The sequence below is a fragment of the Jaculus jaculus genome, chromosome 13 (assembly GCF_020740685.1).
Source record: "Jaculus jaculus isolate mJacJac1 chromosome 13, mJacJac1.mat.Y.cur, whole genome shotgun sequence".
NCBI classification, from domain to species: domain Eukaryota; kingdom Metazoa; phylum Chordata; class Mammalia; order Rodentia; family Dipodidae; genus Jaculus; species Jaculus jaculus.
The window spans coordinates 71645085-71666340 of record NC_059114.1 but is presented as its reverse complement, the minus strand read 5'-3'; the positions used below and the strand labels follow the sequence as shown (position 1 = coordinate 71666340).

Sequence of the window (21256 nt, the reverse complement as noted above, 5' to 3'; positions counted from 1 at the left end):
ATTTTGTCCTGTAACTATTCCCTAAGAAAAATTATAAGAAATATTTACATGAAATTGTATATATATTATAAGTGATTCACAGATGATTTAAAGGGACAGGAGGGTGCAAACATTGATCATTTTCTATAAGGAACTTGAATATCCATGGATATGAGTATTCACAGGGGTCAAAGAACCAACCCTTTTGTATGATAACAAGTGATTATACTAATTATACTAATACATTTGATGTTTGCTTTAGTTTAATGAGCTCATGGTTGTGGCTTCCTAAAGACTTACACAGTCTTTACTAAACCTCTGCAGAGCTTTCTTGTGTATGCCCATAACCAAACTGTAGGTAGAAATCTTACAATTTGAGAAATGACTGTTTTTATTTTTTTAACCCAGCACATCATCCATGTTGTTTTAGCTGTTTGGAAATGATTTTGAATTGCTGCTATTTTTTGCTTTTAATGAAAAATACGGTTTAAGTTCATAATCATTTGAATTTGTGGTGACAATTTGCTTATGGGTTTCTACAAGCTTGACTTTTAGAGGTGTTTTATGTTGCAATCTAATGGCCAAACTCCTGTCTTACACAAATGTGCCCATACTTAAATCTGTGCACAACATTTTTATCACCATGTCTTCATGAAAGAATCATAATGTGGAGCTAAATGAGTAAAGGAGTTGCTCCTATGAAGTCCATAACTTTTTTCACCCAGAAACTTCAAACATGATCTTTCTCTTATTCTCCAACTCCAGTCTTTGGTACTAATTAGTGATCTTGTAGACTTAATTGTGAACAGTAAATTATCTTCCCCAGAATAGCCTTTTCCTTGCTCGCTGACTTCCCAGGGAACGACCTAACCTTCATAGCTTATTATTCAATCCATTTTATTATAAGCAGAATACCATCTTGAAGTCTATGCCACTCACATGATATTACCAGAAAACTAACGCAAGCATAGTGAATGTTTTAGTGGATGATGGTTAGGTTCATGTGGATGCATCTTTTTTTCACCATTTAAAAAATATAGTGTGCATTAGTAAGGACATGTGATAATAAAAATCCATATGCTGGGTGGCTGAAACAACAGATGTTTATTATTCATAGTTTTGGACTCTACAAAGTTCAAGACAAATTGCGAGTCAATTTGGATCTCCATTGACAGCTCTCTTCCTGGATTGCACATAGTAATCTTCCTGTGATGTAGAGAGTACAGAGTACTTCTTGTGATGTAGATGTACAGAGCAGAAAACAAGGGAAATCTGGTCTCTCTTCCTCTTCTCATAAAGACAACAATCCCACCATGGGATCTCACCAGCATAACCTTCTGTAAACCTCCTGATTGGAGGCCAGGAAGGACACAAATGCTCATGCCATAATACACACTATTCAAGACACTTGCAAAGTGTCTTGGCAATGAACTCATCAAGTAGAGCAACTCAGTATCAAAGAAGATGGCACTATGGCCTTTTTATAATGTAGTAAATCAGCTCAATGTATCTTTTGACTATGTAGATGATTCTACTTTAGTGTCAATTTTAAATATAAGTTTAGATAGCTTTGTTGCAGAGTGCAGAGGGGCTTTGAAGGATATGATGTTTATGTGTTTACTTTCACATAGGAAGGAATGACACTCATTTTCAAGCAGACAGAGAAAGCAGCTGCTTATATGATAGAGTTGCAATGGCCCCTGAGGTCACTGGACTATAGAAATCAGTAAGAACCATGATCATCCTTTGAACTTTTAATTTTGAATACTAACTCAGGTGGTTGTGCTTAGAAAGAAAGTAGTGGTGTGTTGTAAAGCTCAGTGTGCCACATTAAGGCCTTGAAAGGGGCAGACCTGTTTGCTAGGGCAGAGTATGGAATCAGGTGGAGAAACCTATGATTTTGAGGTGACTAACCTATTCCTCCAGTGGTCTCCCAAGCGAGTCACTTTGAGCCCATGTGGAATCTGAGTAGTAGGCAAAAGTCCCTACCCATTTTTGCACTATATTTGTCATGGACATTCAGCAGTACTGGAATTAAGTTTTCAGTGGTGTCAACATCTCAGAGTGTCTTTGTCTCCATTGCCCCTTGTATTTAGACCTGCACTCAGCCTAGAGTTTATGGCAGCCTGACACATAATAAAATTGCTCCTCAAAGTTTCAAAAGAGGAAGCCTTTCTTTGCTTAAAGGGTCTGAAGCTCCTGAACTTCTGAAGTTATAAGATGATGTAACTGTTTTGCATAGTGGGACACTAGCCTCCTTCAAGTGTATGTGGCCATAGGCCTTGAAAAGGGATGTTTGTCGTATGTTCTGTGATTGACTATGCCAAATTTCCCTCAAGAATTAAGCATACAGTAGATGTAGTAAGTTGTCTGGGGTCTTCTTTTTCTTCTAGGAGTGAACTAGAATAGTATTAGGTCATGGAAGACTAGAAAAAAAATTGGCACACAAGTGATTGGATAGCTGAACAAAATAGCCATCTTAGATCAGGACCATTCCTTAGGGTTCCTGATCATCCAGAATTAGCAATAGGCAAGGCTTTAGCTACATATAATCCTGCTTCTAGCAAAATCACTCTCCAACTCAGCCTGGAGCTCCAGATGTTAGGTAAAATGGAGACAGCTTCTGGCTTTTCATTATGACTATGGGCTACATTTGTATTTTCTGGCAAGAAATAAGGTCTTCTTTCTGGAGGTGCACTCATTTTGACAGTGTGATGAGAGGTGAACACCCTAACCCCCTGACTCCTCTGAACAACAAACTGCTTGGCAGAAAGTTGTGACAGGTACCTAGAGCTGGATGAAGTTAAGTAAGTTTTTGAGGATGCCAGGGTCACTTCATAGGGTGAAATTTATCATTTCAGGCTATTCAGAAAACGTGAAACTTCTAACACAGAGTCTATTCCATAATAGCTCTTGGATGAGAGAATTCAGAATTCGTTTGTAACTGCTGATCACCCCCTCCTCCCTGCTACCTCATTGAAGCCTGACTAGGTCCCATCAATGTTCAGAAAGTCCTATGGGGCTGTCAGATTACACGATCTGAACTTGCAGTTACAAGAGGTACATAAGCATCCTGTTTATTTCTCCTGTGAATCCTGGGTGGTCAGAGGCAAGGAAGTCTGGGGAGAGACAACAACAATAACAAATAAGGCGGCACTAGAAGATGTAGTCTTACCTTATTGCTTCCCTGTGGAATATAGCTTTTTCTCTGAAAGCCAAATTTCCCAAGCACAGTATTGCCTGTACACTTCTAAGTCACCACAGCAAGAAGCAGGAAGGAATATTTGATTCCCTTTGGTAAGAAGACAGGCCAGATTTTGACAGAAGCTCAGCCAGGAGATTTAGTGCCAGGGGTTGACTGGAACCAACACAGTCAAGATAGTTTATCTGAAGAGCCCAGAAACAGAAAGAGGTAGAGGTGGAATGGAGCCAAGCTCTCTGAGCATGCCAGTGATCAAAGCAGAATGGGTAAGAGCAAGATTAGAAATATGAAAATGAATGTGACTGGTTGGGAACAGGCAGACCTGGAACAGAACAGGACTCAAAAAGGCTTAGAAGCAATGCAGGAGGACCTAGGCAATTGCTCCAAACAACTGGAATATATACATCTGATTGGCATGCCTGCCAAGAATGTGGTACCCTACTCAAAGTAGTTTAAGAAGCCCAAGGAAAATTATAGTTTAGGAATATGAGTTTAACCTGGTTACAAACAGCTTCTTCCACAGAGCGGATCTCACCTACCCATTCTGATAATCAGTTCTTTCCCCTCTGAGGGACCCTGTACTTAATCCAGGTACTTGGAATCTCACACCTTTCCAGCTTCTGGCAACCTTCAGTTTGACTGTTTTCTTGTCTACCTTTCTGGAATTTTCAGTGTAATTACTTTAATTTCTGAATGACAATATTTTATTACTATTACTGTCTAAATATGGCCTATCTCCTCTTCCTGAAAAGGAACTCACTTCTGACAAATTTTTAGAACCATAGGTTTTTAGTCATGTGAACATGGTGAGTATTCTTACTAGATTTTTATCTCCTTAAGTGACATTACCTAATTTTTTGAAAAATATTTGAGGATGTTTCTGTGTTAAAAATTAAGATAAATCATCTCTCAGATAAAATTTAATAAAACAAATGTTTGTATTTACTTTTATAATTGGAAAATGGTATCATATTCTCTCTTTTCCCTGTTACATCTTTGTCATAGTTTCTTAACAGGTCTCATACATTTATAAATTATTTCTCATTTATATCATTTCATTTATTATTTTTTATTGTTTTGTTTTTCGAGGTAGGGTCTCACTCTAGCCCAGGCTGACCTGGAATTCACTACATAGTGTCAGGGTGCCCTTGAATTCATGGTAATCCTCGTACCTCTGCCTCCCGAGTGTTGGGATTAAAAGCATGCCCCACCATGCCCAGCTTTCATTTATATAATTTTAAATGAAATGTGTTTTGGTGACATAAGAAAGTAATTTTTTCATTTAATGAAGATGTTGTCTTAAAAATCATACAGCCCATTTCTGCTAGGCATGTTTTCTATATTAGATATTTTCAGACATGGTATAGGGATTCTTGCTATCTTTTATCTACAACGATGGCACTTTATGGTCTTATTTATAATTCTATAGTCGAATTATATTTTTCCATCTTATTTGGAGAATTAAATCATCTTTGCACAAAATCAAAATCACTAAAATGCATTGTCTGTAGATTCACTTTACTCATTTCTTACAATTCTAAGCTATAGGAGTGATGGACTGACTCCATCAACAAATAAATATTCATGAAGTGCCTATAACTAGTGGTTTATTTTCCAATGTACTTGAGTTTTATTGCATTTAACATGTTACTTGATTATTTGGTTCTAACACAGTGAGTCAAAACCAAATTATGAAATTAATTTCTGGGCCACAACTTTGATTTATTTCCCAAAAATGTATGAACATACATTTCCAATGGACGGTCTTGGTCAAAGGATGTTTGAAAACTGCCATTTCATGTGTAATGGTGGTGACTGTGCTCCAGAAGAGGCGAGGCAGCTCCTTGGAAGCTCTTGGAAGGGCTCAGGAAAATAAAAACTTGCCAATATTGGCAAATAAAGTGAGGGTACAAGGCCCCAAATCCACTACAGCCTTGGGAATGGGCTCTCTCTTTTCTCTCACTTTCTTTTGATTTTAGTTTGAATCTGATACAATGTCATAACATAACCCAGGCTGGCTGTGAACTGGAAGTGATTTTAGACTATTCCTCTTGTATGCTGAGAGTACAGGTGTCATCATGTCCAACTTCCTGTGAATTCCCACCTGCCCACACTAGACGTAAAGGTCACAAAATTACAACATGGTAAATGGTCTCTGCTCTTGGTCAAAAGTCACAACATATCCATGAGAAATGCTGTTATTAATTGACATCCTCTGGCCTTTCCAGAACCAGAATGTTGAGCCCATGAGCCCATGATATCTACCTCATCTTAACTTCACATATTACTTGACCCACCACCCTGCTGTCCTTTCTAGAACTCAAAAGAGTCAGAATGAGCAACATGAATCTAAGGTGCCCTGAAATTTGAAGGTTGGTAGTGGCTCCATTTACCCCCGAGGCTGCTAAAGACAAGCATTAGCAACATTTCAAGGTTCACAGACTCATCTTTCACTTTCTTCAGAGTGGTATGCCAAGAAAAACCCAGCCATAATATCTGCGGAATGAAGGCAACACAACTGTCTTTCTAGGATACTGCTGTGCTACAATCTGTAAAGGGCATTGCCTCATTTTGTGTTATCAGTACCTATGGAATTTTCCTGAATTAAGTCTTTTAGAAGATTCTACACTAAATTTTTGGCCACTGTAGCAAGAAAATCTATTATTGAGTTGGAACTTAGGTTTACAATATTATATTTTAAGAATACCCAAGGAAGCTAGCATTTATTGAAAACAACATATTCACTGGGAGATATTTTTCTTTGTTATAGAAAGTACACTTGCTTTGTCATTTCATCTACAATTGAAATGTGAGTTGCCAAAAGTACATCAGACTGGGCATATATCGGGCACACCAAGCCATGCAGATGTTAATAAGTTCTAGTGATCTGTGAAAACAAACACTGGATCCTATAAACCTTCAAACCAGTGCTATGATTCTGCAAAGGCCACACTGGAAAGCCACTGATGAGCATATTGGCATATCTCAATTTTGTTTCCTATTTGAATATTATGCTACTGTCAATGTGAGATTTTATGACCTCATGATGAATACCTCCCAAGGTTCAAGTTATGTGTATCCAACTTAATTTAAGTAAATAATGTCCACCTTTTTTAAAAGAGTGGATGAAATCATAATGATATACATACTTGCATAACTATCTTTGTCCCAAGGACAATTACAGTAGAGTAAAGCAAACAATGTCTTGAGAAAGCTGTGCATCCTCAGCAGCAACAGCCCAGTCACTTGGAACAGGTTGCAGTCAAGGAGGGAAGCTAGAGAGGATATACAGAAGATCCTTGCCTTGCTCCTGAAGGGTGCACCTTAGCCCATATTTTGGCACTTTGTTTCCAAGTGCATGCTAATTTTTTTTGTTTATTTTTAGTTATTTATTTGAGAGTGACAGATAGAGAAAAAGGCAGAGAGAGAGAGAGACAATGGGCGCTCCAGAGCTTCCAGCCACTGCAAACGAACTCCAGACATGTGCACTCCCTTGTGCATCTGGCTAACATGGGTCCTAGGAAATCCAGCCTCAAACATGGTCCTTAGACTTCACAGGCAAGCGCTTAACCACTAAGCCATCTCTCCAGCCCACATGCTATTTTTAATTGCTTAAGGAGATTCATAAGAAAGACAAAGCATTCAGAAATATCAGTGTGACTGAAAGTGGTCAGAATGAAAAGTCTAGATAACTACTAAGTTTCTATAATCAAACATCATGATTCATGTGAACACATTGGATCTAGGCTGTTTAACAGAGTGGTAGATCTATGAAAATTATGAAGAGGTAAAAAATCACATATACTGTGGACCCAGAGACTAAGAATAAAGTTCTCCAAGGTCAGCGTAGGTCAATTAATAAAAATTGTGCTAGTGAATAGGTTATAACTTTTTACCAAAGCTTAGATTATTAATTGCATTTTATGGTATGTGTACATGTGGACAAGGATCCAAGTATATAGGTCTTAAGTTTTGCAATTACATTTTCTTAAAATGCATAATGATGGTGCTAATGTAGGCACTAGAGTTATATTAATATTGAAATAAAAATACCTTAATAAATATATCTCACATATCAGGCTGGAGAGATGGTTTAGCAGTTAAGGCACTTGTCCATGAAGTCTAAGGAACCAGGTTCAATTCTGCAGTACCCACATAAGCCAGATGTACAAGGTGGCCCATGCATCTCGAGTTCAATTGCAGTGGTGCAGTGTGTACCTATTCTTTCTACATATTTACCTTTCTCTCTCTCTCTCTCTCTCCCTCTCTCTCTCTCTCTTAAGTAAGTAAATAAATAAATACGGTATTAAAAATAGTTCTTTCCCACACATGCCTGAACGATTATATAAGTCAAGTGTACTAACCCATCTCATCATATTAAAACAACATTTTGTCTCCATTAATTACTGAGCTAGTTTTGCCCACTCCATGGAAGTCTTTGAACTACCAGAGATATATCTGTTACAATATCCAAAGATGTGAAGAATTATACATTTTGTAATATGATTATTTTCATCATATCGACACAAATAACAAACATGTAATGTAAAAATCTGATTTTAAAATTGTTTTTCATTATTAGACCCTTAGCTTTTTGTAGTTAAACTGTTCATCTTTAGTTTGGTAGCCCCTCTTTTACAGTTTTTTAATTTCCTTTTCACTCATCATGTCCTGGTTCCATCCTTCGTGGCCTCTTCACTGGTCTTTGCCGTTAACACCATCAGCTGCATTCCTAAATTGACCCTTCCCCAGGTGTTCGTCCAAGTTCTCTGTCTGCTTACCTCTGCAAATCAGAATTCAGTTCTTTTTCTCACCGGAACATTCTGTTCCTTTCACACTCAATGTTCTGTTCCATTGTGTTTGGCTACAGTCTATACTAGTTCAGCAAGAGAGAAGGGCTTTATCTTGATTCTTTTGTGAGAAGCATGCTCCAAGCTGAAACTGTCAACATGCCTCCCTAAGGAATCCTTGCATGTTGGGAGTCAATGGCCACACAGGCTAACTTCTACAAGTATTATGTCACATGATCTTTATAATATTATGGGTTATGTCAACTGATGCTATTAATAGTAACATGGTGCTTCAAGGCAAAGCATTGTCTAAAAATACAGAGCCATCTAAGAACAGAATCATTAAAGAACCCAAAACATCTTGTTTACATGTAAGACTGCTTCTTTTAGAAAAGATTCAATGAGTGCACAGCTCAAAATCAAACCACTGGCAACCTCTTCAACTTGGAATTAGAGACTTGATTTTTTGATTCCTTTTTGTTTACTTCCTGAATTGCCATTTTAAAATAAATGATTATCATTTGTCTACTTAGAAGGATAAATGGTTCCACTGAATTAGTTATAATGCAAAAATACACAAACCAGCATTGAACTAACTTTGAACAATGGAGGCAATTATTACATATAGAATTGAACTCATTAAATTGGAACAAAATCATTTGTAACAATAAAGTGTAGTTTGTACAGAAGTAATATTTATAGATTAAGTTCTTCAAATTTTTAAAGAAAAGTTTAGGAATAGTTTGAGAGTTTTTTGTTTGCTGCAAAGAAAATTTCTTTCTCTCTAATGTTGGCACAACAGAAATTCTAGTCCCAAATCAGGATAGGATAGGGATCCATAACTTATTTCTGAGGAAGCATTGCTTATCATATGTTGTCTATGAAAAAATACTGATACAAGTCAAGAACATTACTTATGCATTGTTATGTTATATTATAGAATTATAGAAACATTGTAAAATGGCCTAGGTGGTGTATGTAAGTGATTAATACACATTTTTCTTACTTCAAAATCACTAGGAAAATAGCTCCATGTGTGGACTGAGTCTCTCAATGTAAGCAATTGTATACTCCCGCTTGAGTAATACTGTAAAAGGAAGACTCGTTTAAAAGCCAAACATCTGGCTCACTTATTATTTTGTGAAGTAATATTTACAAAGCACATATTTATCACAGTGCTGAGAAGAAAAATAGCACTCAAGTTAGTGGTTTAATTTCATCATTAATTTTTTTTGAAGATTGCATCACTTCAAAAGATGTCTCATTCAAAAGTGGTTAGGAAATTGGTTTAAATCATCTACTAATAGTTTAGACAAAGATACCTACCTTCGTCCTTAAAAAAAAAAAAAAGATAAAAGCAACTTTATGGAGGCAAGATAGACAACTTAGACCAGTACAATCCTCCAAACTTCAAGTACGTTGTCTTTCACTTCTGCTGCCTTTTAATTTTCCTGGGAGCATCCGTTGCTTACTCTCCTGCCCCAGAGACACTGCCAATGCTTGTTTATCGGCATATTTGGACTGGGATGCAGAGTTAAGATGACTTGGGCAATGGTGACAACAGAAGAGGTCTTAATAAAATTGACCATCTTTGGCGTTGAACAGTGAATACATTTCTAGTCACGAATCTCAACATCCAAGCATTGTGCATAATTTGGTATTTCTTTTTTTTTAATTTTTTTTTTTATTTGAGAGCGACAGACACAGAGAGAAAGACAGATAGAGGGAGAGAGGGAGAGAGAGAATGGGTGCTCCAGGGCCTCCAGCCTCTGCAAACGAACTCCAGACGCGTGTGCCCCCTTGTGCATCTGGCTAACGTGGGACCTGGGGAACCGAGCCTTGAACCGGGGTCCTTAGGCTTCACAGGCAAGCGCTTAACCACTAAGCCATCTCTCCAGCCCCATAATTTGGTATTTCTATACCACTGAAGCAACATACTGGAGTTTAAGGGATCGAATTGTTTGAGAAATAGATTACATATATATATATGGCTTCCAAATAGATTTAAATGTATGTATTTTTACTATTTTTTCTAGTAGTTTGTGGATTAAATAATATCTACATAATCCAATGTTCTGGATACTGAATATGTACATGCACTAAAGGGAATTTTTAAAGATCCTTTAGGGTTCAGAAAATACCATTTAATCCAATATTTTAATTTGGATGTGAATGAAAGTATTCTAACCTAGTGCCTTGTACTTTTTGATTATTTTTACCATAACAGGCACTGTTGTTGTTTTTTTAAATGAACACTTGAGAAAATGAAATAAATTGAGGTAGTTATTTTCCTTCGTAAAAAACAAACTTTCTGGAAAATATGAATGACTTAAAGCTCATTGCCTTTCTAATTTCTTGCTTAAATATTTTATTCTTCTAAAATCTATTTTCATGGAAACTATACTAACAATGTCTTCCAAATATGCAACTAGTTATTTAAACACAAATTATAATATAACATATTATGTTTCTCATAATGTGAAATGTAAACCTTATTACATACCACATCTTTACATATAATCAGATATACTTCTAGAATTCACATTTTTGTGCTCTGAATATTTTGCTACTATAATGGATTGTTCTCATTCAATGATTTATAACAAGCACTTAAATGTTTTACCACTTCCCTATTTTTACACACACATATACTGTTGCACCTCCACATACACTTCCCTATTTTAATGGATATTTATTTTTTTCTTCAATATTATCTTTTTAAATTTTTATTTTGCTCTGCTTTTGTTTGTTTGTTTTGAAGTAGGGCTTCATATCAGCCCAGGCTGACCTGGAAATCACCTTGAAGTCCAAGCTGGCCTCAAATTCCTGGTGAGCCTCCTACCTCAGTCTCCCAAGTGCTAGGACTAAAGGTGGGTGCTACCATACTGGGCTCCATGTTAACTTTAAAATCATTTACATATCATCCTTAAAGAAAAAGCAGAAATAAAATCATTTATTTTTGTTATCATTAGCATAAAAATAAATTAGTTCAGGGGAAATTCGAATGGCTTATAATTTTATAACATTTTAGTTTTTCCTGTAGTCAAGCCATTTTTTGTAGTTTGTCAGTAGTTTTGAAGTTCAGCATATACATTTCCTAAACACATTTGGTAATTCCAGTGATAGTTCAAAGCTTTTCATTATAGCAGTGAAGGTTGGCTCATACTAAATTAAAAAATAAAAGTTCAAACTATATTAGGTAGCATGAAGGGTGAGTAGTAGGTTCTAGAATGAAAGTCAAGGTTAAACTCTCAAAGTAATGTCAAACACCATCCCAGTCAGGACCTTTCAGAAAACCACGATCACCTTCATCACCACCTCCACAGCAGGAGCTGCACTCAGCAGCAGCCACTGCTACTTGAAGAGACAGAATTGATTTCTTCCATATATACATATACGGAAGAATATATGTAATATATATTATATATTTTTTATTGAACTGGCTAGAACAGTCTAGAATGTTACTGGTAGTATGAGTGCCATGCAGCTTTGCCTTGTCCTGTCCTCTAATGGAGAATGGTATAATTCCTTTTGGTTGGTTTACCATTATACACTTGTCCAAAGAATGGTAAGAACATACTCTTCAATGCACAGGCTATGGAGAGATTTGGTCTATTTAAAATTAAATATATGTAATCAGAAATTATTTTGAATCTTATCAGATGCTTTTTGGAATAAAATGGTCATATTGGTTTTTTTTTTCTTTAATCATTGCTTACTGTGATAGAGTGATATGTTTCCTAATAGTTGCCCTTTATTTTATTCATGGAAATCGTCATGGTGAGAAGGCTTCAGTGTGGTGCATATGTTATAAGCAGGGGTTCTGAAATCTCTTTAGATAACATTCTCAGTTCCTCCTTTTACTACTTATTGTGATGTGGTGAAATAACACCATCTGTAATAGTAGGTTTTTCTACAAAATCAAGGAGCTAATGATGATATGTAATATTTGAGATAATTCATTAAAACAATATATGACACACAGTGAGTGTGCAGTCAGATTCAATTAATATCTTTACTGTTTTACTACCTGTATGTAATGTTGATTTTAATATTGTATACATGCTTTTTGCACAAATATATCTAGATGAGATTGGCTTGCAATTTTCTTTTATGTTGAAGTTTTTCATCAATTATATGTGATATATTTTCATATTAAAGGGCAATAATGGCCTTACCAATTTCAAAAGAGAGCTTTCTATCTTAATACATATTCTAGACTTTACACATTTAAAGTTCTGTTCAATAAGAAAAGAATTTTTTGCTAAACTATGACCATCTTCAAATTTCTTAGACAGTTCTCTTATGACTTTTTCATCTCTTTTGTAGCTTTTATCTTTTAAATACTTCATTTAAATTAATTTTAATTATCTGCACTTCATTAGAACATTATTTGTTACTATTCAGTAACAAGTCAAGTTGCATAGACTTTGACACAGTATTTTCTTAGTAATTTGTAAACCTCCTTCAAATCGGATGCCCCTTTCCTTGCTGTTCCATCACAGAATAGATAACTGCTGTTCTTCCTCTTTGGGTCTAGCTGTTAGCACATATTCCTATGACTCACATGGTTTTGATGTTAAATATTCATCAATAAAGTTTATTTTAGTAATTTTGCTTTCAAATTTGTCAATTTTAATTTTTTAACTTTCTTCATTTTAGTTTCTTCTAATTATTTGAAAAATTGCATTGGTTACATATCTTAACATTTGATATTTCCCTTCTGTTTCAGGTCATAGGCTAATTTTTTTCTGCATATAGTGTAATACAATCCCATTTTCAATAAATCTATTTTGATTTTTCTCATATTTTAGTTTTAATTTCCTCTTTACTTATTAATTTCTATATTTAAAAATTTAATACCTATATTTTATATGTCTTCTAAAATCTATTTCTAGTTAATCTTTCATCAGAGAATATGACTGGCCTTTTTCTTTTTCTCCCCCCTGCTTATTTTATCAGGGAACCCAAAGAAAGTGAGAGTCAAACATTTCCAACTTAGAGAATAGTCTATTGTAAATGACGGTTTTTTATTTTTTTAGTTTAAAATATTTTGAAATAATTTTAGCCCAAGCATGAGATAGAATATAAACTATTAACTATCTTTATATGCTCATAAGCCTAAAAATAGATTTAAGTATCATAATGCTCAACGTAGATCATAATATTTCAAATAGCTCCAAATGCCCATTTTTTTTTTAAATTTTTTATTTATTTATTTGAGAGTGACAGACACAGAGAGAAAGACAGATAGAGGGAGAGAGAGAGAATGGGCGCGCCAGGGCTTCCAGCCTCTGCAAACGAACTCCAGACGCATGCGCCCCCTTGTGCATCTGGCTAACGTGGGACCTGGGGAACCGAGCCTCAAACCGGGGTCCTTAGGCTTCACAGGCAAGCGCTTAACCGCTAAGCCATCTCTCCAGCCCCAAATGCCCATTTTTATAGATGAATACTTTTGTACATATTTTGAACGTTTTGATTTAGGAAGGTAACTTTTAACTCTTAAGATATGAATTTATCATTGACATTTTAGCTTTCCTATAATATGACCTATTAAATTATAATTAGGCTCCCATTTATATTCACTTTTAGTTTTTAAACTTTAGTTGACATTATTCTCTTAAAGACATTTTGGCTTTGTTTGAATGTTGTTTTGCAGAACATGGTTGGAGAATGGGCTTTACCGGAAGACATGGCTGACAACTTACCGCCCTCCAACAATTCCATATTGGGCCACGTGCTTCACAGATTAATTGAAAAATCTCTTCCTCCTCAACATGACTCAGCAGACACGGAATTACCTTCACTGGCTGTGAAAGGATGCTTGTTGGGAAAAACACTCAGTGGGAAAACTACCATTCTAAAGTCTCTACAAAATGGTAGACATGTTTTAGTTCCTTTCTTCCCCAGTAGTCTACTTATTAGCTGTAGCTGCAAATGCCTGTGTCTGTAGGAGACACAGAGTAGGCTCTGTTTAGAATCTGTCATCAGAAATTTAATGATAGGATGATTATGTAACTGATTATCCAGGCTATAATTATTGTGCCATAAATACCAGTGAGGTACTGAGTTATGCTTCAAAATGAATAATCTTGACAGCTTTGTTCTAAGTAAAAGAGCCAGACACAGAGTCAGTCACATAATATGTCACTGCACTTCTTAAAAGTGTTTCAACTAGGCGTGGTAGCACACGCCTTTAATCCCAGCCTTCAGGAGGCAGAGGTAGGAGGATCGCCTTGAGTTCAAGGCCACCCGGAGACTACTTAGTGAATTCCAGTTCAGCTACCTGGCTAGAGCTACGAGGCTAGAGTAAGACTCTACCTCAAAGAAAAACAAAACAAAACAAAACAAAAAAAAGTGTTTCAAACTAAGTTAATCCATAGAGTTAGTATTTTCTAGGGTTTTATATTAGGAGAATAGGGAGTGGGGGCTTAATGGGAATTTCCTTCAGAGGTTACGAAAAATTCTGGAACAAGGTAATCAAGACATTTGTCCAGCACTGTGAATGTCTCAGTGCAACTGAGCAGCACAATTTCAGGTGGTTGGAATGGTGAATTTTTATGTTAAATGAATTTACTACAATGAAAAAGTAGCTTAATGCAAAAGACAGTTCTAGGCATAACTGTATCACAGAGTAAAACCTGAATATAAGGGCAAAAGCATCAATTTCTTAAGTGAAACTATTGATAGAATTATCCTTTGTGCTTTAGAGTTTTCTATTCAGGTACTTTCTATAGACACACTTGTCCAAGAGGCTATCCAAGCATTTCATGACAATGAACAAGCCCCTGAGGGTCCACCAGCTGAAATGGAGGAGAATCAAGACCAACCCCTGCCTGTCCTGAAGGAAAGCAGCGAGGAGGAGAGGCAGGCAAGTGTGATGTCCGTTTGCCTTAAGGCCCCTGTTATGCTGGAGACGGGAATCTGGATGGGAACCAGAGCTTCTCTAGATCAGAGCTCTTCTCAGCAAAGGTCCACAGAATAAATATATTAGGTTCTGGTGGCAAAACAGAGGACATGTTATGGGTATGCACATAAAAAGAAAGAAAACGACTCTGATTTTCCTGGGTGACCACCCACAGTGGTGGACTCACTCAGAGCTCAGTGCTTATAAGAGGGGATTGTTCCTCTGAGGATGGGGCTGGCTGGAGAGGGGATGAAACTGTGACTGAGTTGCAAGGATAGGGAGGATGCCCCCCCCCTTTCTCTCTTTATTATTTTTTTTAATAGGGTCTTTCTCTAGCCCAGGCTGACCTGGAATTCAGCCTGTGGACTCAGGCTGGTCTTGAACTCACAGCGATCCTCCTACCTCTGCTTCCCCGATTAAAGGTGTGCACCACCACACCCACTTGCCTAAAAAGACTTAAAAATTTCTATTTATTTATTCATTGGACAGAGAAAGAGGAAGAGAGAGAGTGAGAGAATAGATGCACCAGGGCCTCCAGCCACTGAAAACGAACCCCAGATGAGTGTGCCCCCCTGTGCATCTGGTTTATATGGGTCCTGGGGAATCTAACCTGGTCCTTTAGCTTTTCAGGCAAATGCCTTAACCACCAAGCCATCCCTCCAGCCCCTAAAAGACTTTTAAGGAAACAGAAATCTCCAAACTGGGATCCCATTACTCAGTACTTGGCAGCTGCCAGCACAGGAGTTCCTAACATAATTGCAGACCAATTCCGCAGCAATGGACCAGAAAGGTGCTGGATCCCAGCAAGGTCAAGGGTAGAGGTGTATACCTTGCCTTGCTTTATAGGCATGTGCCACCATGCCCAGCTGCCTAGGAGACTTTTAAGGAAACAGAAGCTACAGGCTCCGCAGTTCTGGCCTGCTTGAGTGTCCTTGAAGAACCACATAGGCAGCCAATAGCGTCGTTTTGGTCCACAGCCAGTGCGGGACAACCTTCAGCATGGCGTCTCAATACCGGGCGGCAGGCGGCTCTCTGTGACAGCTAGGACTATTTCTGTCATTCCCTTGTGCCCACATTCTTATCAACATTACGTCATGTTTCATTGTTGCATGAGCATACAAGGGCTGTAGGGGCCAATTAGAAAGAAGTAGCCCGTTTTGAGGATCACTGGTGTGGTGCACACTCGCTTATTTTTCATAAAAGATGGTAGAGACCCTACATATGAGTTGGTTTGCTCTAGGTCAGAAGGTTTGTGGATGTCTAGCTACTGTGTTACTGAGTTCCTGATCTGAAGTATTACACAGTTTCTCCTGCCTTACATCGTCTTTGCTAGTGAATGAATTAACAGAAAATCTAATTCTGCTTATTTATCTGAGAGAGGAAAGGGAGAGAGGCATACAGAGAGAGAATGGGCATGCCAGGGCCTCTAGCCACTGCAAAGGAACTCCAGATGCACTTGCACTCTGGCTTACGTGGATACTTCAGAATTGAACCTGGGTCCTTAGGCTTCGCAGGCAAGTACCTAAGCCTCTAAGCCATCACTCCAGCCAAGAAAACCTAATTCTAAATCATTTTCATGGTCCACAAAATAAATACCACTCAATCACAAACTATGAAAATAACCAGGGAAATTTTGCTGTATTATGAGGTTATTTCTTTTTGTATGCTGTGGCACTCTTTCCATTTTGGTTAAAAGGATAATAGATGATGTGCATGTTTTTTTTTTTCTCTTATTTCCGTATAAATTACTTGGGTTCTTCTTTTAAAATGGTTTTCTATAAACTGGACAATTTTCCTCAGGTCCAATTTTATTTTAAAAATAACAATTGTGGGCTGGAAGGATGGCTTAGCGGTTAGGCATTTGCCTGCAAAGCCAAAGGACCCAGGTTCGATTCCCCAGGACCCACATTAGTGAGATGCACAAGGGGACGAAGGCATCTGGAGTTTGTTTGCAATGGTTGGAGGCCCTGACACGCCCATTCTCCCTCTCTCTCTCTCTCTCCCTCTCCCTCTTTGTCAAATAAATAAATAAATAATAAATATTTAAAAAATAAAAATTACTGTATTTCACATGGAAGTTGAAAGGGATTCAAAGGACAGACCATATGACAGGTTACTGTGCATTTCTATAAATTGAATTATTAAATTTTACTTCTTTCTGGAAATCATTAGTTAGCACAGAAGTCTCAGTCGATCCCCTTTAACATTTTTTTTTATTTATTTTTTTTTAAATTTATTTATTTATTTATTTGAGAGCGACAGACACAGAGAGAAAGACAGATAGAGGAAGAGAGAAAGAATGGGCGCGCCAGGGCTTCCAGCCTCTGCAAACGAACTCCAGACGCGTGCGCCCCCTTGTGTATCTGGCTAATGTGGGACCTGGGGAACCGAGCCTCGAACCGGGGTCCTTAGGCTTCACAGGCAAGCGCTTAACCGCTAAGCCATCTCTCCTGCCCCCCTTTAACATTTTTAATGTTGTCCACAAAATAGTAAATGTAATATGAAACCATTACTTATAGAAATTAAATTTGTAAAGTTATGAAATATACAAATACTAAAATCTGTGTGTATGTGTGTTTTCTCTTTAAAGGATCTACAAAATACATTATCACCTGATCCAGTTTCAAAGGAAGCATTACTAGAAACAGAAGGTGGGACTATAACTAATATATAAGATGTCCAAAGAAAGAAAAACTAAAATCATCCATCAGTTACGTTAGAACAATAGAAAGAGAGACAGAGAAAGAGAGAAAGAGCAAGGAGAAGAGAGGGAGAAGGAGGGAGGGAGGGAGAGAAAATGATGCGCTAAGGCCTCTTGATGCTACAGAGACACCAAAGCATGTGCCACTTTGTGCACTTTATGTGGGTACTGGGGAATTGAACCTAGGGCTGGCAGACTTTGAAAGCAAGTGCTTTTAACCACTGAGCCATCTCCCAAAACTGGATTTATTTTTAATTCTTAATCAACAGAACCAAGCTTTCCAAATCTTAACAACAGGGACTCGCCTTTAAGTCTGAGCTTAATTCTTGCAGACTGTCGAACCACAGCAGGAAAACACTGTACATATTACATAACTTTCCCTGTGTGTGAGCGAAGGCATTGCCCTATTAAAGCTTCCTGAAGTTCTCCTTTGTGAATGGTCATTGTTACTTGCTGCCACCTTAGAACCCTGAAGAGACTCAGCGTAAGCATGTGACTCTTCCAAGACAGGTGGCTTTTCTGTCATTTAAAAGGACACGCTGAGCCTCCTCACCTAATTATTACATTTCTTAAGAGATAATTATACTTGCTTTTAAAAAACTATTCTTGGTAGTTTGGCACATTTTTTTTTTATTACTGAAAACTTTTTCTCAATAAAATTTAACCGGAAGCCCACCTGATTTTTCCAGTTCTTTGCCTTTGGAAAACAAAAATGTTTATTATTCATAACTTGATAATCCAGGGAAATAAAAGTTTAATGCATTAGCATTTTAATAACTTGATTGATAAAGTTGGTGTGTTTTCCAAGGAATGACTGCAAATTCTGCATTTCAAATGATGTGTTATGAGCACAGAGCATGTCATGAGGCAGAAAGTGCCCAGCCACACCGTAGCCAGGGTCTGACACTGTGCAGAGTCACCAACCATGCAGTGAGCCCGTGACAGTCTTCTCTGAGTATCTCAGGCATGGTTGGACACCACACCCTTATATCCCCAACCACAGAGGCGCAGGGCTGACAGGGTTATTAAATGTACATAATGGAAGTTATTCTCACTACTTTTTCTGTTACTAGATCCCAAAACTAGTGAAGCTGAGGAAGTCAAATCAAGTGATAGTTTTGCAAAAGTAAGTATTAGTAGCTAATTTTGACTACTAGTATATTCAAATGTATCTAATTCATGGCTTTTTGGTATGTGTTCAAATGGAAAAAATAGTAATATTCTTTTTTTTATTTTAAGTTAAGCATGATAGTACAATGATCTCTGATCTGACTTTCCTAGCATTATTTAGATACATTTTTTTTTTTTTTTTGTCTAAGGTGGTGGAAATGACTACTAAATTTTTTCAGGTTAAAAAATACACATGTGATTTTTAATTAATTAATTTTGTTGTTCATTTTGCTTACCTCCTAATTTATGACTTTAGTTTCCTTTCATACATTCTTTACCACTATGGATTTTCCCCAGAGTTTATTTTCAACCTTGTGGATGACTCTGCAAAATTGTTTAATAATTCAGCAAAAATATATTTATAACTATTTAATAATGTTTCTAACTGAAACTAATATTTCTAAAAGTATTACTGCTTTACAATACAGGAAAGTATTTTTCACCAAATAACTGTTAATCATGCTGGATCTCATTATAAAAAAATATACTTTAAAGCCAGGTGTGATAGTGCATGCATGCCTGTAGTCCTAGCTACTCAGGAGGCTGAGGCAGGGAGATAGCTTGAGTCCAGGATTCTGTGCTGTAGAACATTATGCTGACTGGGTGTCCACATGAAGTTTGGCATCAATATGGTGGCCACCCGAGAAGTGGAGAACAACTAGGTTGTCTAAAGTGAGGTGAACCAGCCCAGGTCAGAAAGAAAATAAATAATTCAGATTCAAAACAAGATTAAATACTGAAAACAGTTTAATGGGTCCACAAGCAAGCTATGAACATGGGAAAGAAAGTGGTTTAGAAGATGCAATAAAAAAGTCCTTAAAATCTTGACTTTATGCCTTTGAAAACTGAATTAGCAAGCCAGGTGTGGTGGTGCACACCTTTAATCCCAGCATCTGGGAGGCAGAGGTAGGAGGATCCCCATGAGTTTGAGGCCACCCTGAGACTACGTAGTGAATACCAGTTCAGCCTGGACTAGAGTGAGACCCTACCTCAAAAAAAAAAAAAAATAGCAGAAAAAGAATTAGCAGAACGGTTTCATATATTTTCATAATTACATTTGGTTATTTACAAATACCCCAAATTCTATATTCAATCCAATTTTTTTAAAAAAGAAGTTTTCTTATATACCATTTTAATAATTTGGGGCAATTATTTTGAACAAAAAGAGAGAGTCCCCTACCATTATAAAGTTCACTTTATAATAGAGGTAGGCAGATAATAATATAAGCACATAAAAGAATTGTCAAGCCTGGTACACGGTGATAAGGACCAGGAAGAAAAAAAAATGTGTAGAACAAGGTTTCAGGAGCACAGACCTTGGGGCAGGAGGAGGAGGGAAGATTGTTGTGGGCTGGGGAAATGGAATAGACCTGCATGACAAAGTAAGAGCCAAACAAATTGAAAAGGATGCAGGAATTAGCCCATGGGCTCTGGGATGCTCTCAAAACAACAGGAATATGTGAATGTTGGACCACAGCCATGAGGCAGAACGATGTCTGGCCAACAGGGTGAGATGTAATGGATGAGGTCAAAAAGATGACCAAGAAGGTAAAGAAATTAGGTCATTCAGAACTTTAGAGGCAATAATGACATTTAATGTTTGTGGGATGGTTTTGAGTGGATATATAACATCTTTTGACATTAATATTTTAGTGGCTGAGTTAAAAATAGGCTATGAGGTCTGGAGAGATGGCTTAGCAGTTAAGCATTTGCCTATGAAGCCTAAGGACCCCAGTTAGAGGCTGGATTCCCCTGGACCCATGTAAACCAGATGCACAAGGTGGCACATGCATCTGGAGTTCGTTTACAGTGGCTGGAGGCCCTGGAGCACCAATTCTCTCTTCCTTTCTCTCTCTCCCTCTCTCTCTCTCTCCCTCATTCTCTCTCTGTCTGTCACTCTCAAATACATAAAATTAAAAATAGGCTGTGAGAAAATCCCCAATGTAGGGATCATGCACTACTGACATGAATTAATCCTTTTCTAAACAATAACTACAAAAGCTGGACAAGACAGAAAAGCCAATCATCAAGCCATCAATAATTAAGACATAGTAAAAGCAAAGCAGCCAGCAAGGAAAGAGAACAAAACCAAACTGGAAATATCCGGAATTTGACCATCAGAAGAAGAGATGTCAGCTGGGGAAGAGCCGTATAGATGCAGAAATTCCCAGAGGGCATGGATAGGGTACCAGTGGCTGGAGCCCAGCTAGTCACACTGAAAGCACTCTAAGGTCCAGTTTAGGATGCCAGAGCAGGTCAACTGAAGGAGAGATCTTGAAATGAAGGAAGCCCTGCCAAAAGTAACAAAATGGCATACAAGTTTTCTTTCTTTTCCCTTTTTTTTTTTTGGTCAGAGTCTCATTTTAGCCCAGGCTGACCTGGAATTCACTATGTAGTCTCAGGGTGGCCTCAGACTCTTCACAGAAATCCACCTACTTCTGCTTCCTGGGTACTGGGATTAAAAGTATATGCCATCAAGCCCGACTCATATAGATTTTCTTAAATGC

General features: G+C 37.5%; 1 protein-coding gene across 1 annotated transcript in view; it reads left to right on the top strand.

Annotated features, from left to right (window-relative positions):
* The window catches only part of Spef2 (sperm flagellar 2), an 86595-nt gene that overhangs the window by 50053 nt on the left and 15286 nt on the right, over nt 1–21256 (top strand). The window contains exons 11-14 of the mRNA XM_045133102.1: nt 13631–13850; nt 14682–14842; nt 17469–17529; nt 18653–18705. Of these exons, the coding sequence (XP_044989037.1) occupies nt 13631–13850; nt 14682–14842; nt 17469–17529; nt 18653–18705 (495 nt within the window). The remainder of the gene's footprint in view (nt 1–13630; nt 13851–14681; nt 14843–17468; nt 17530–18652; nt 18706–21256) is intronic.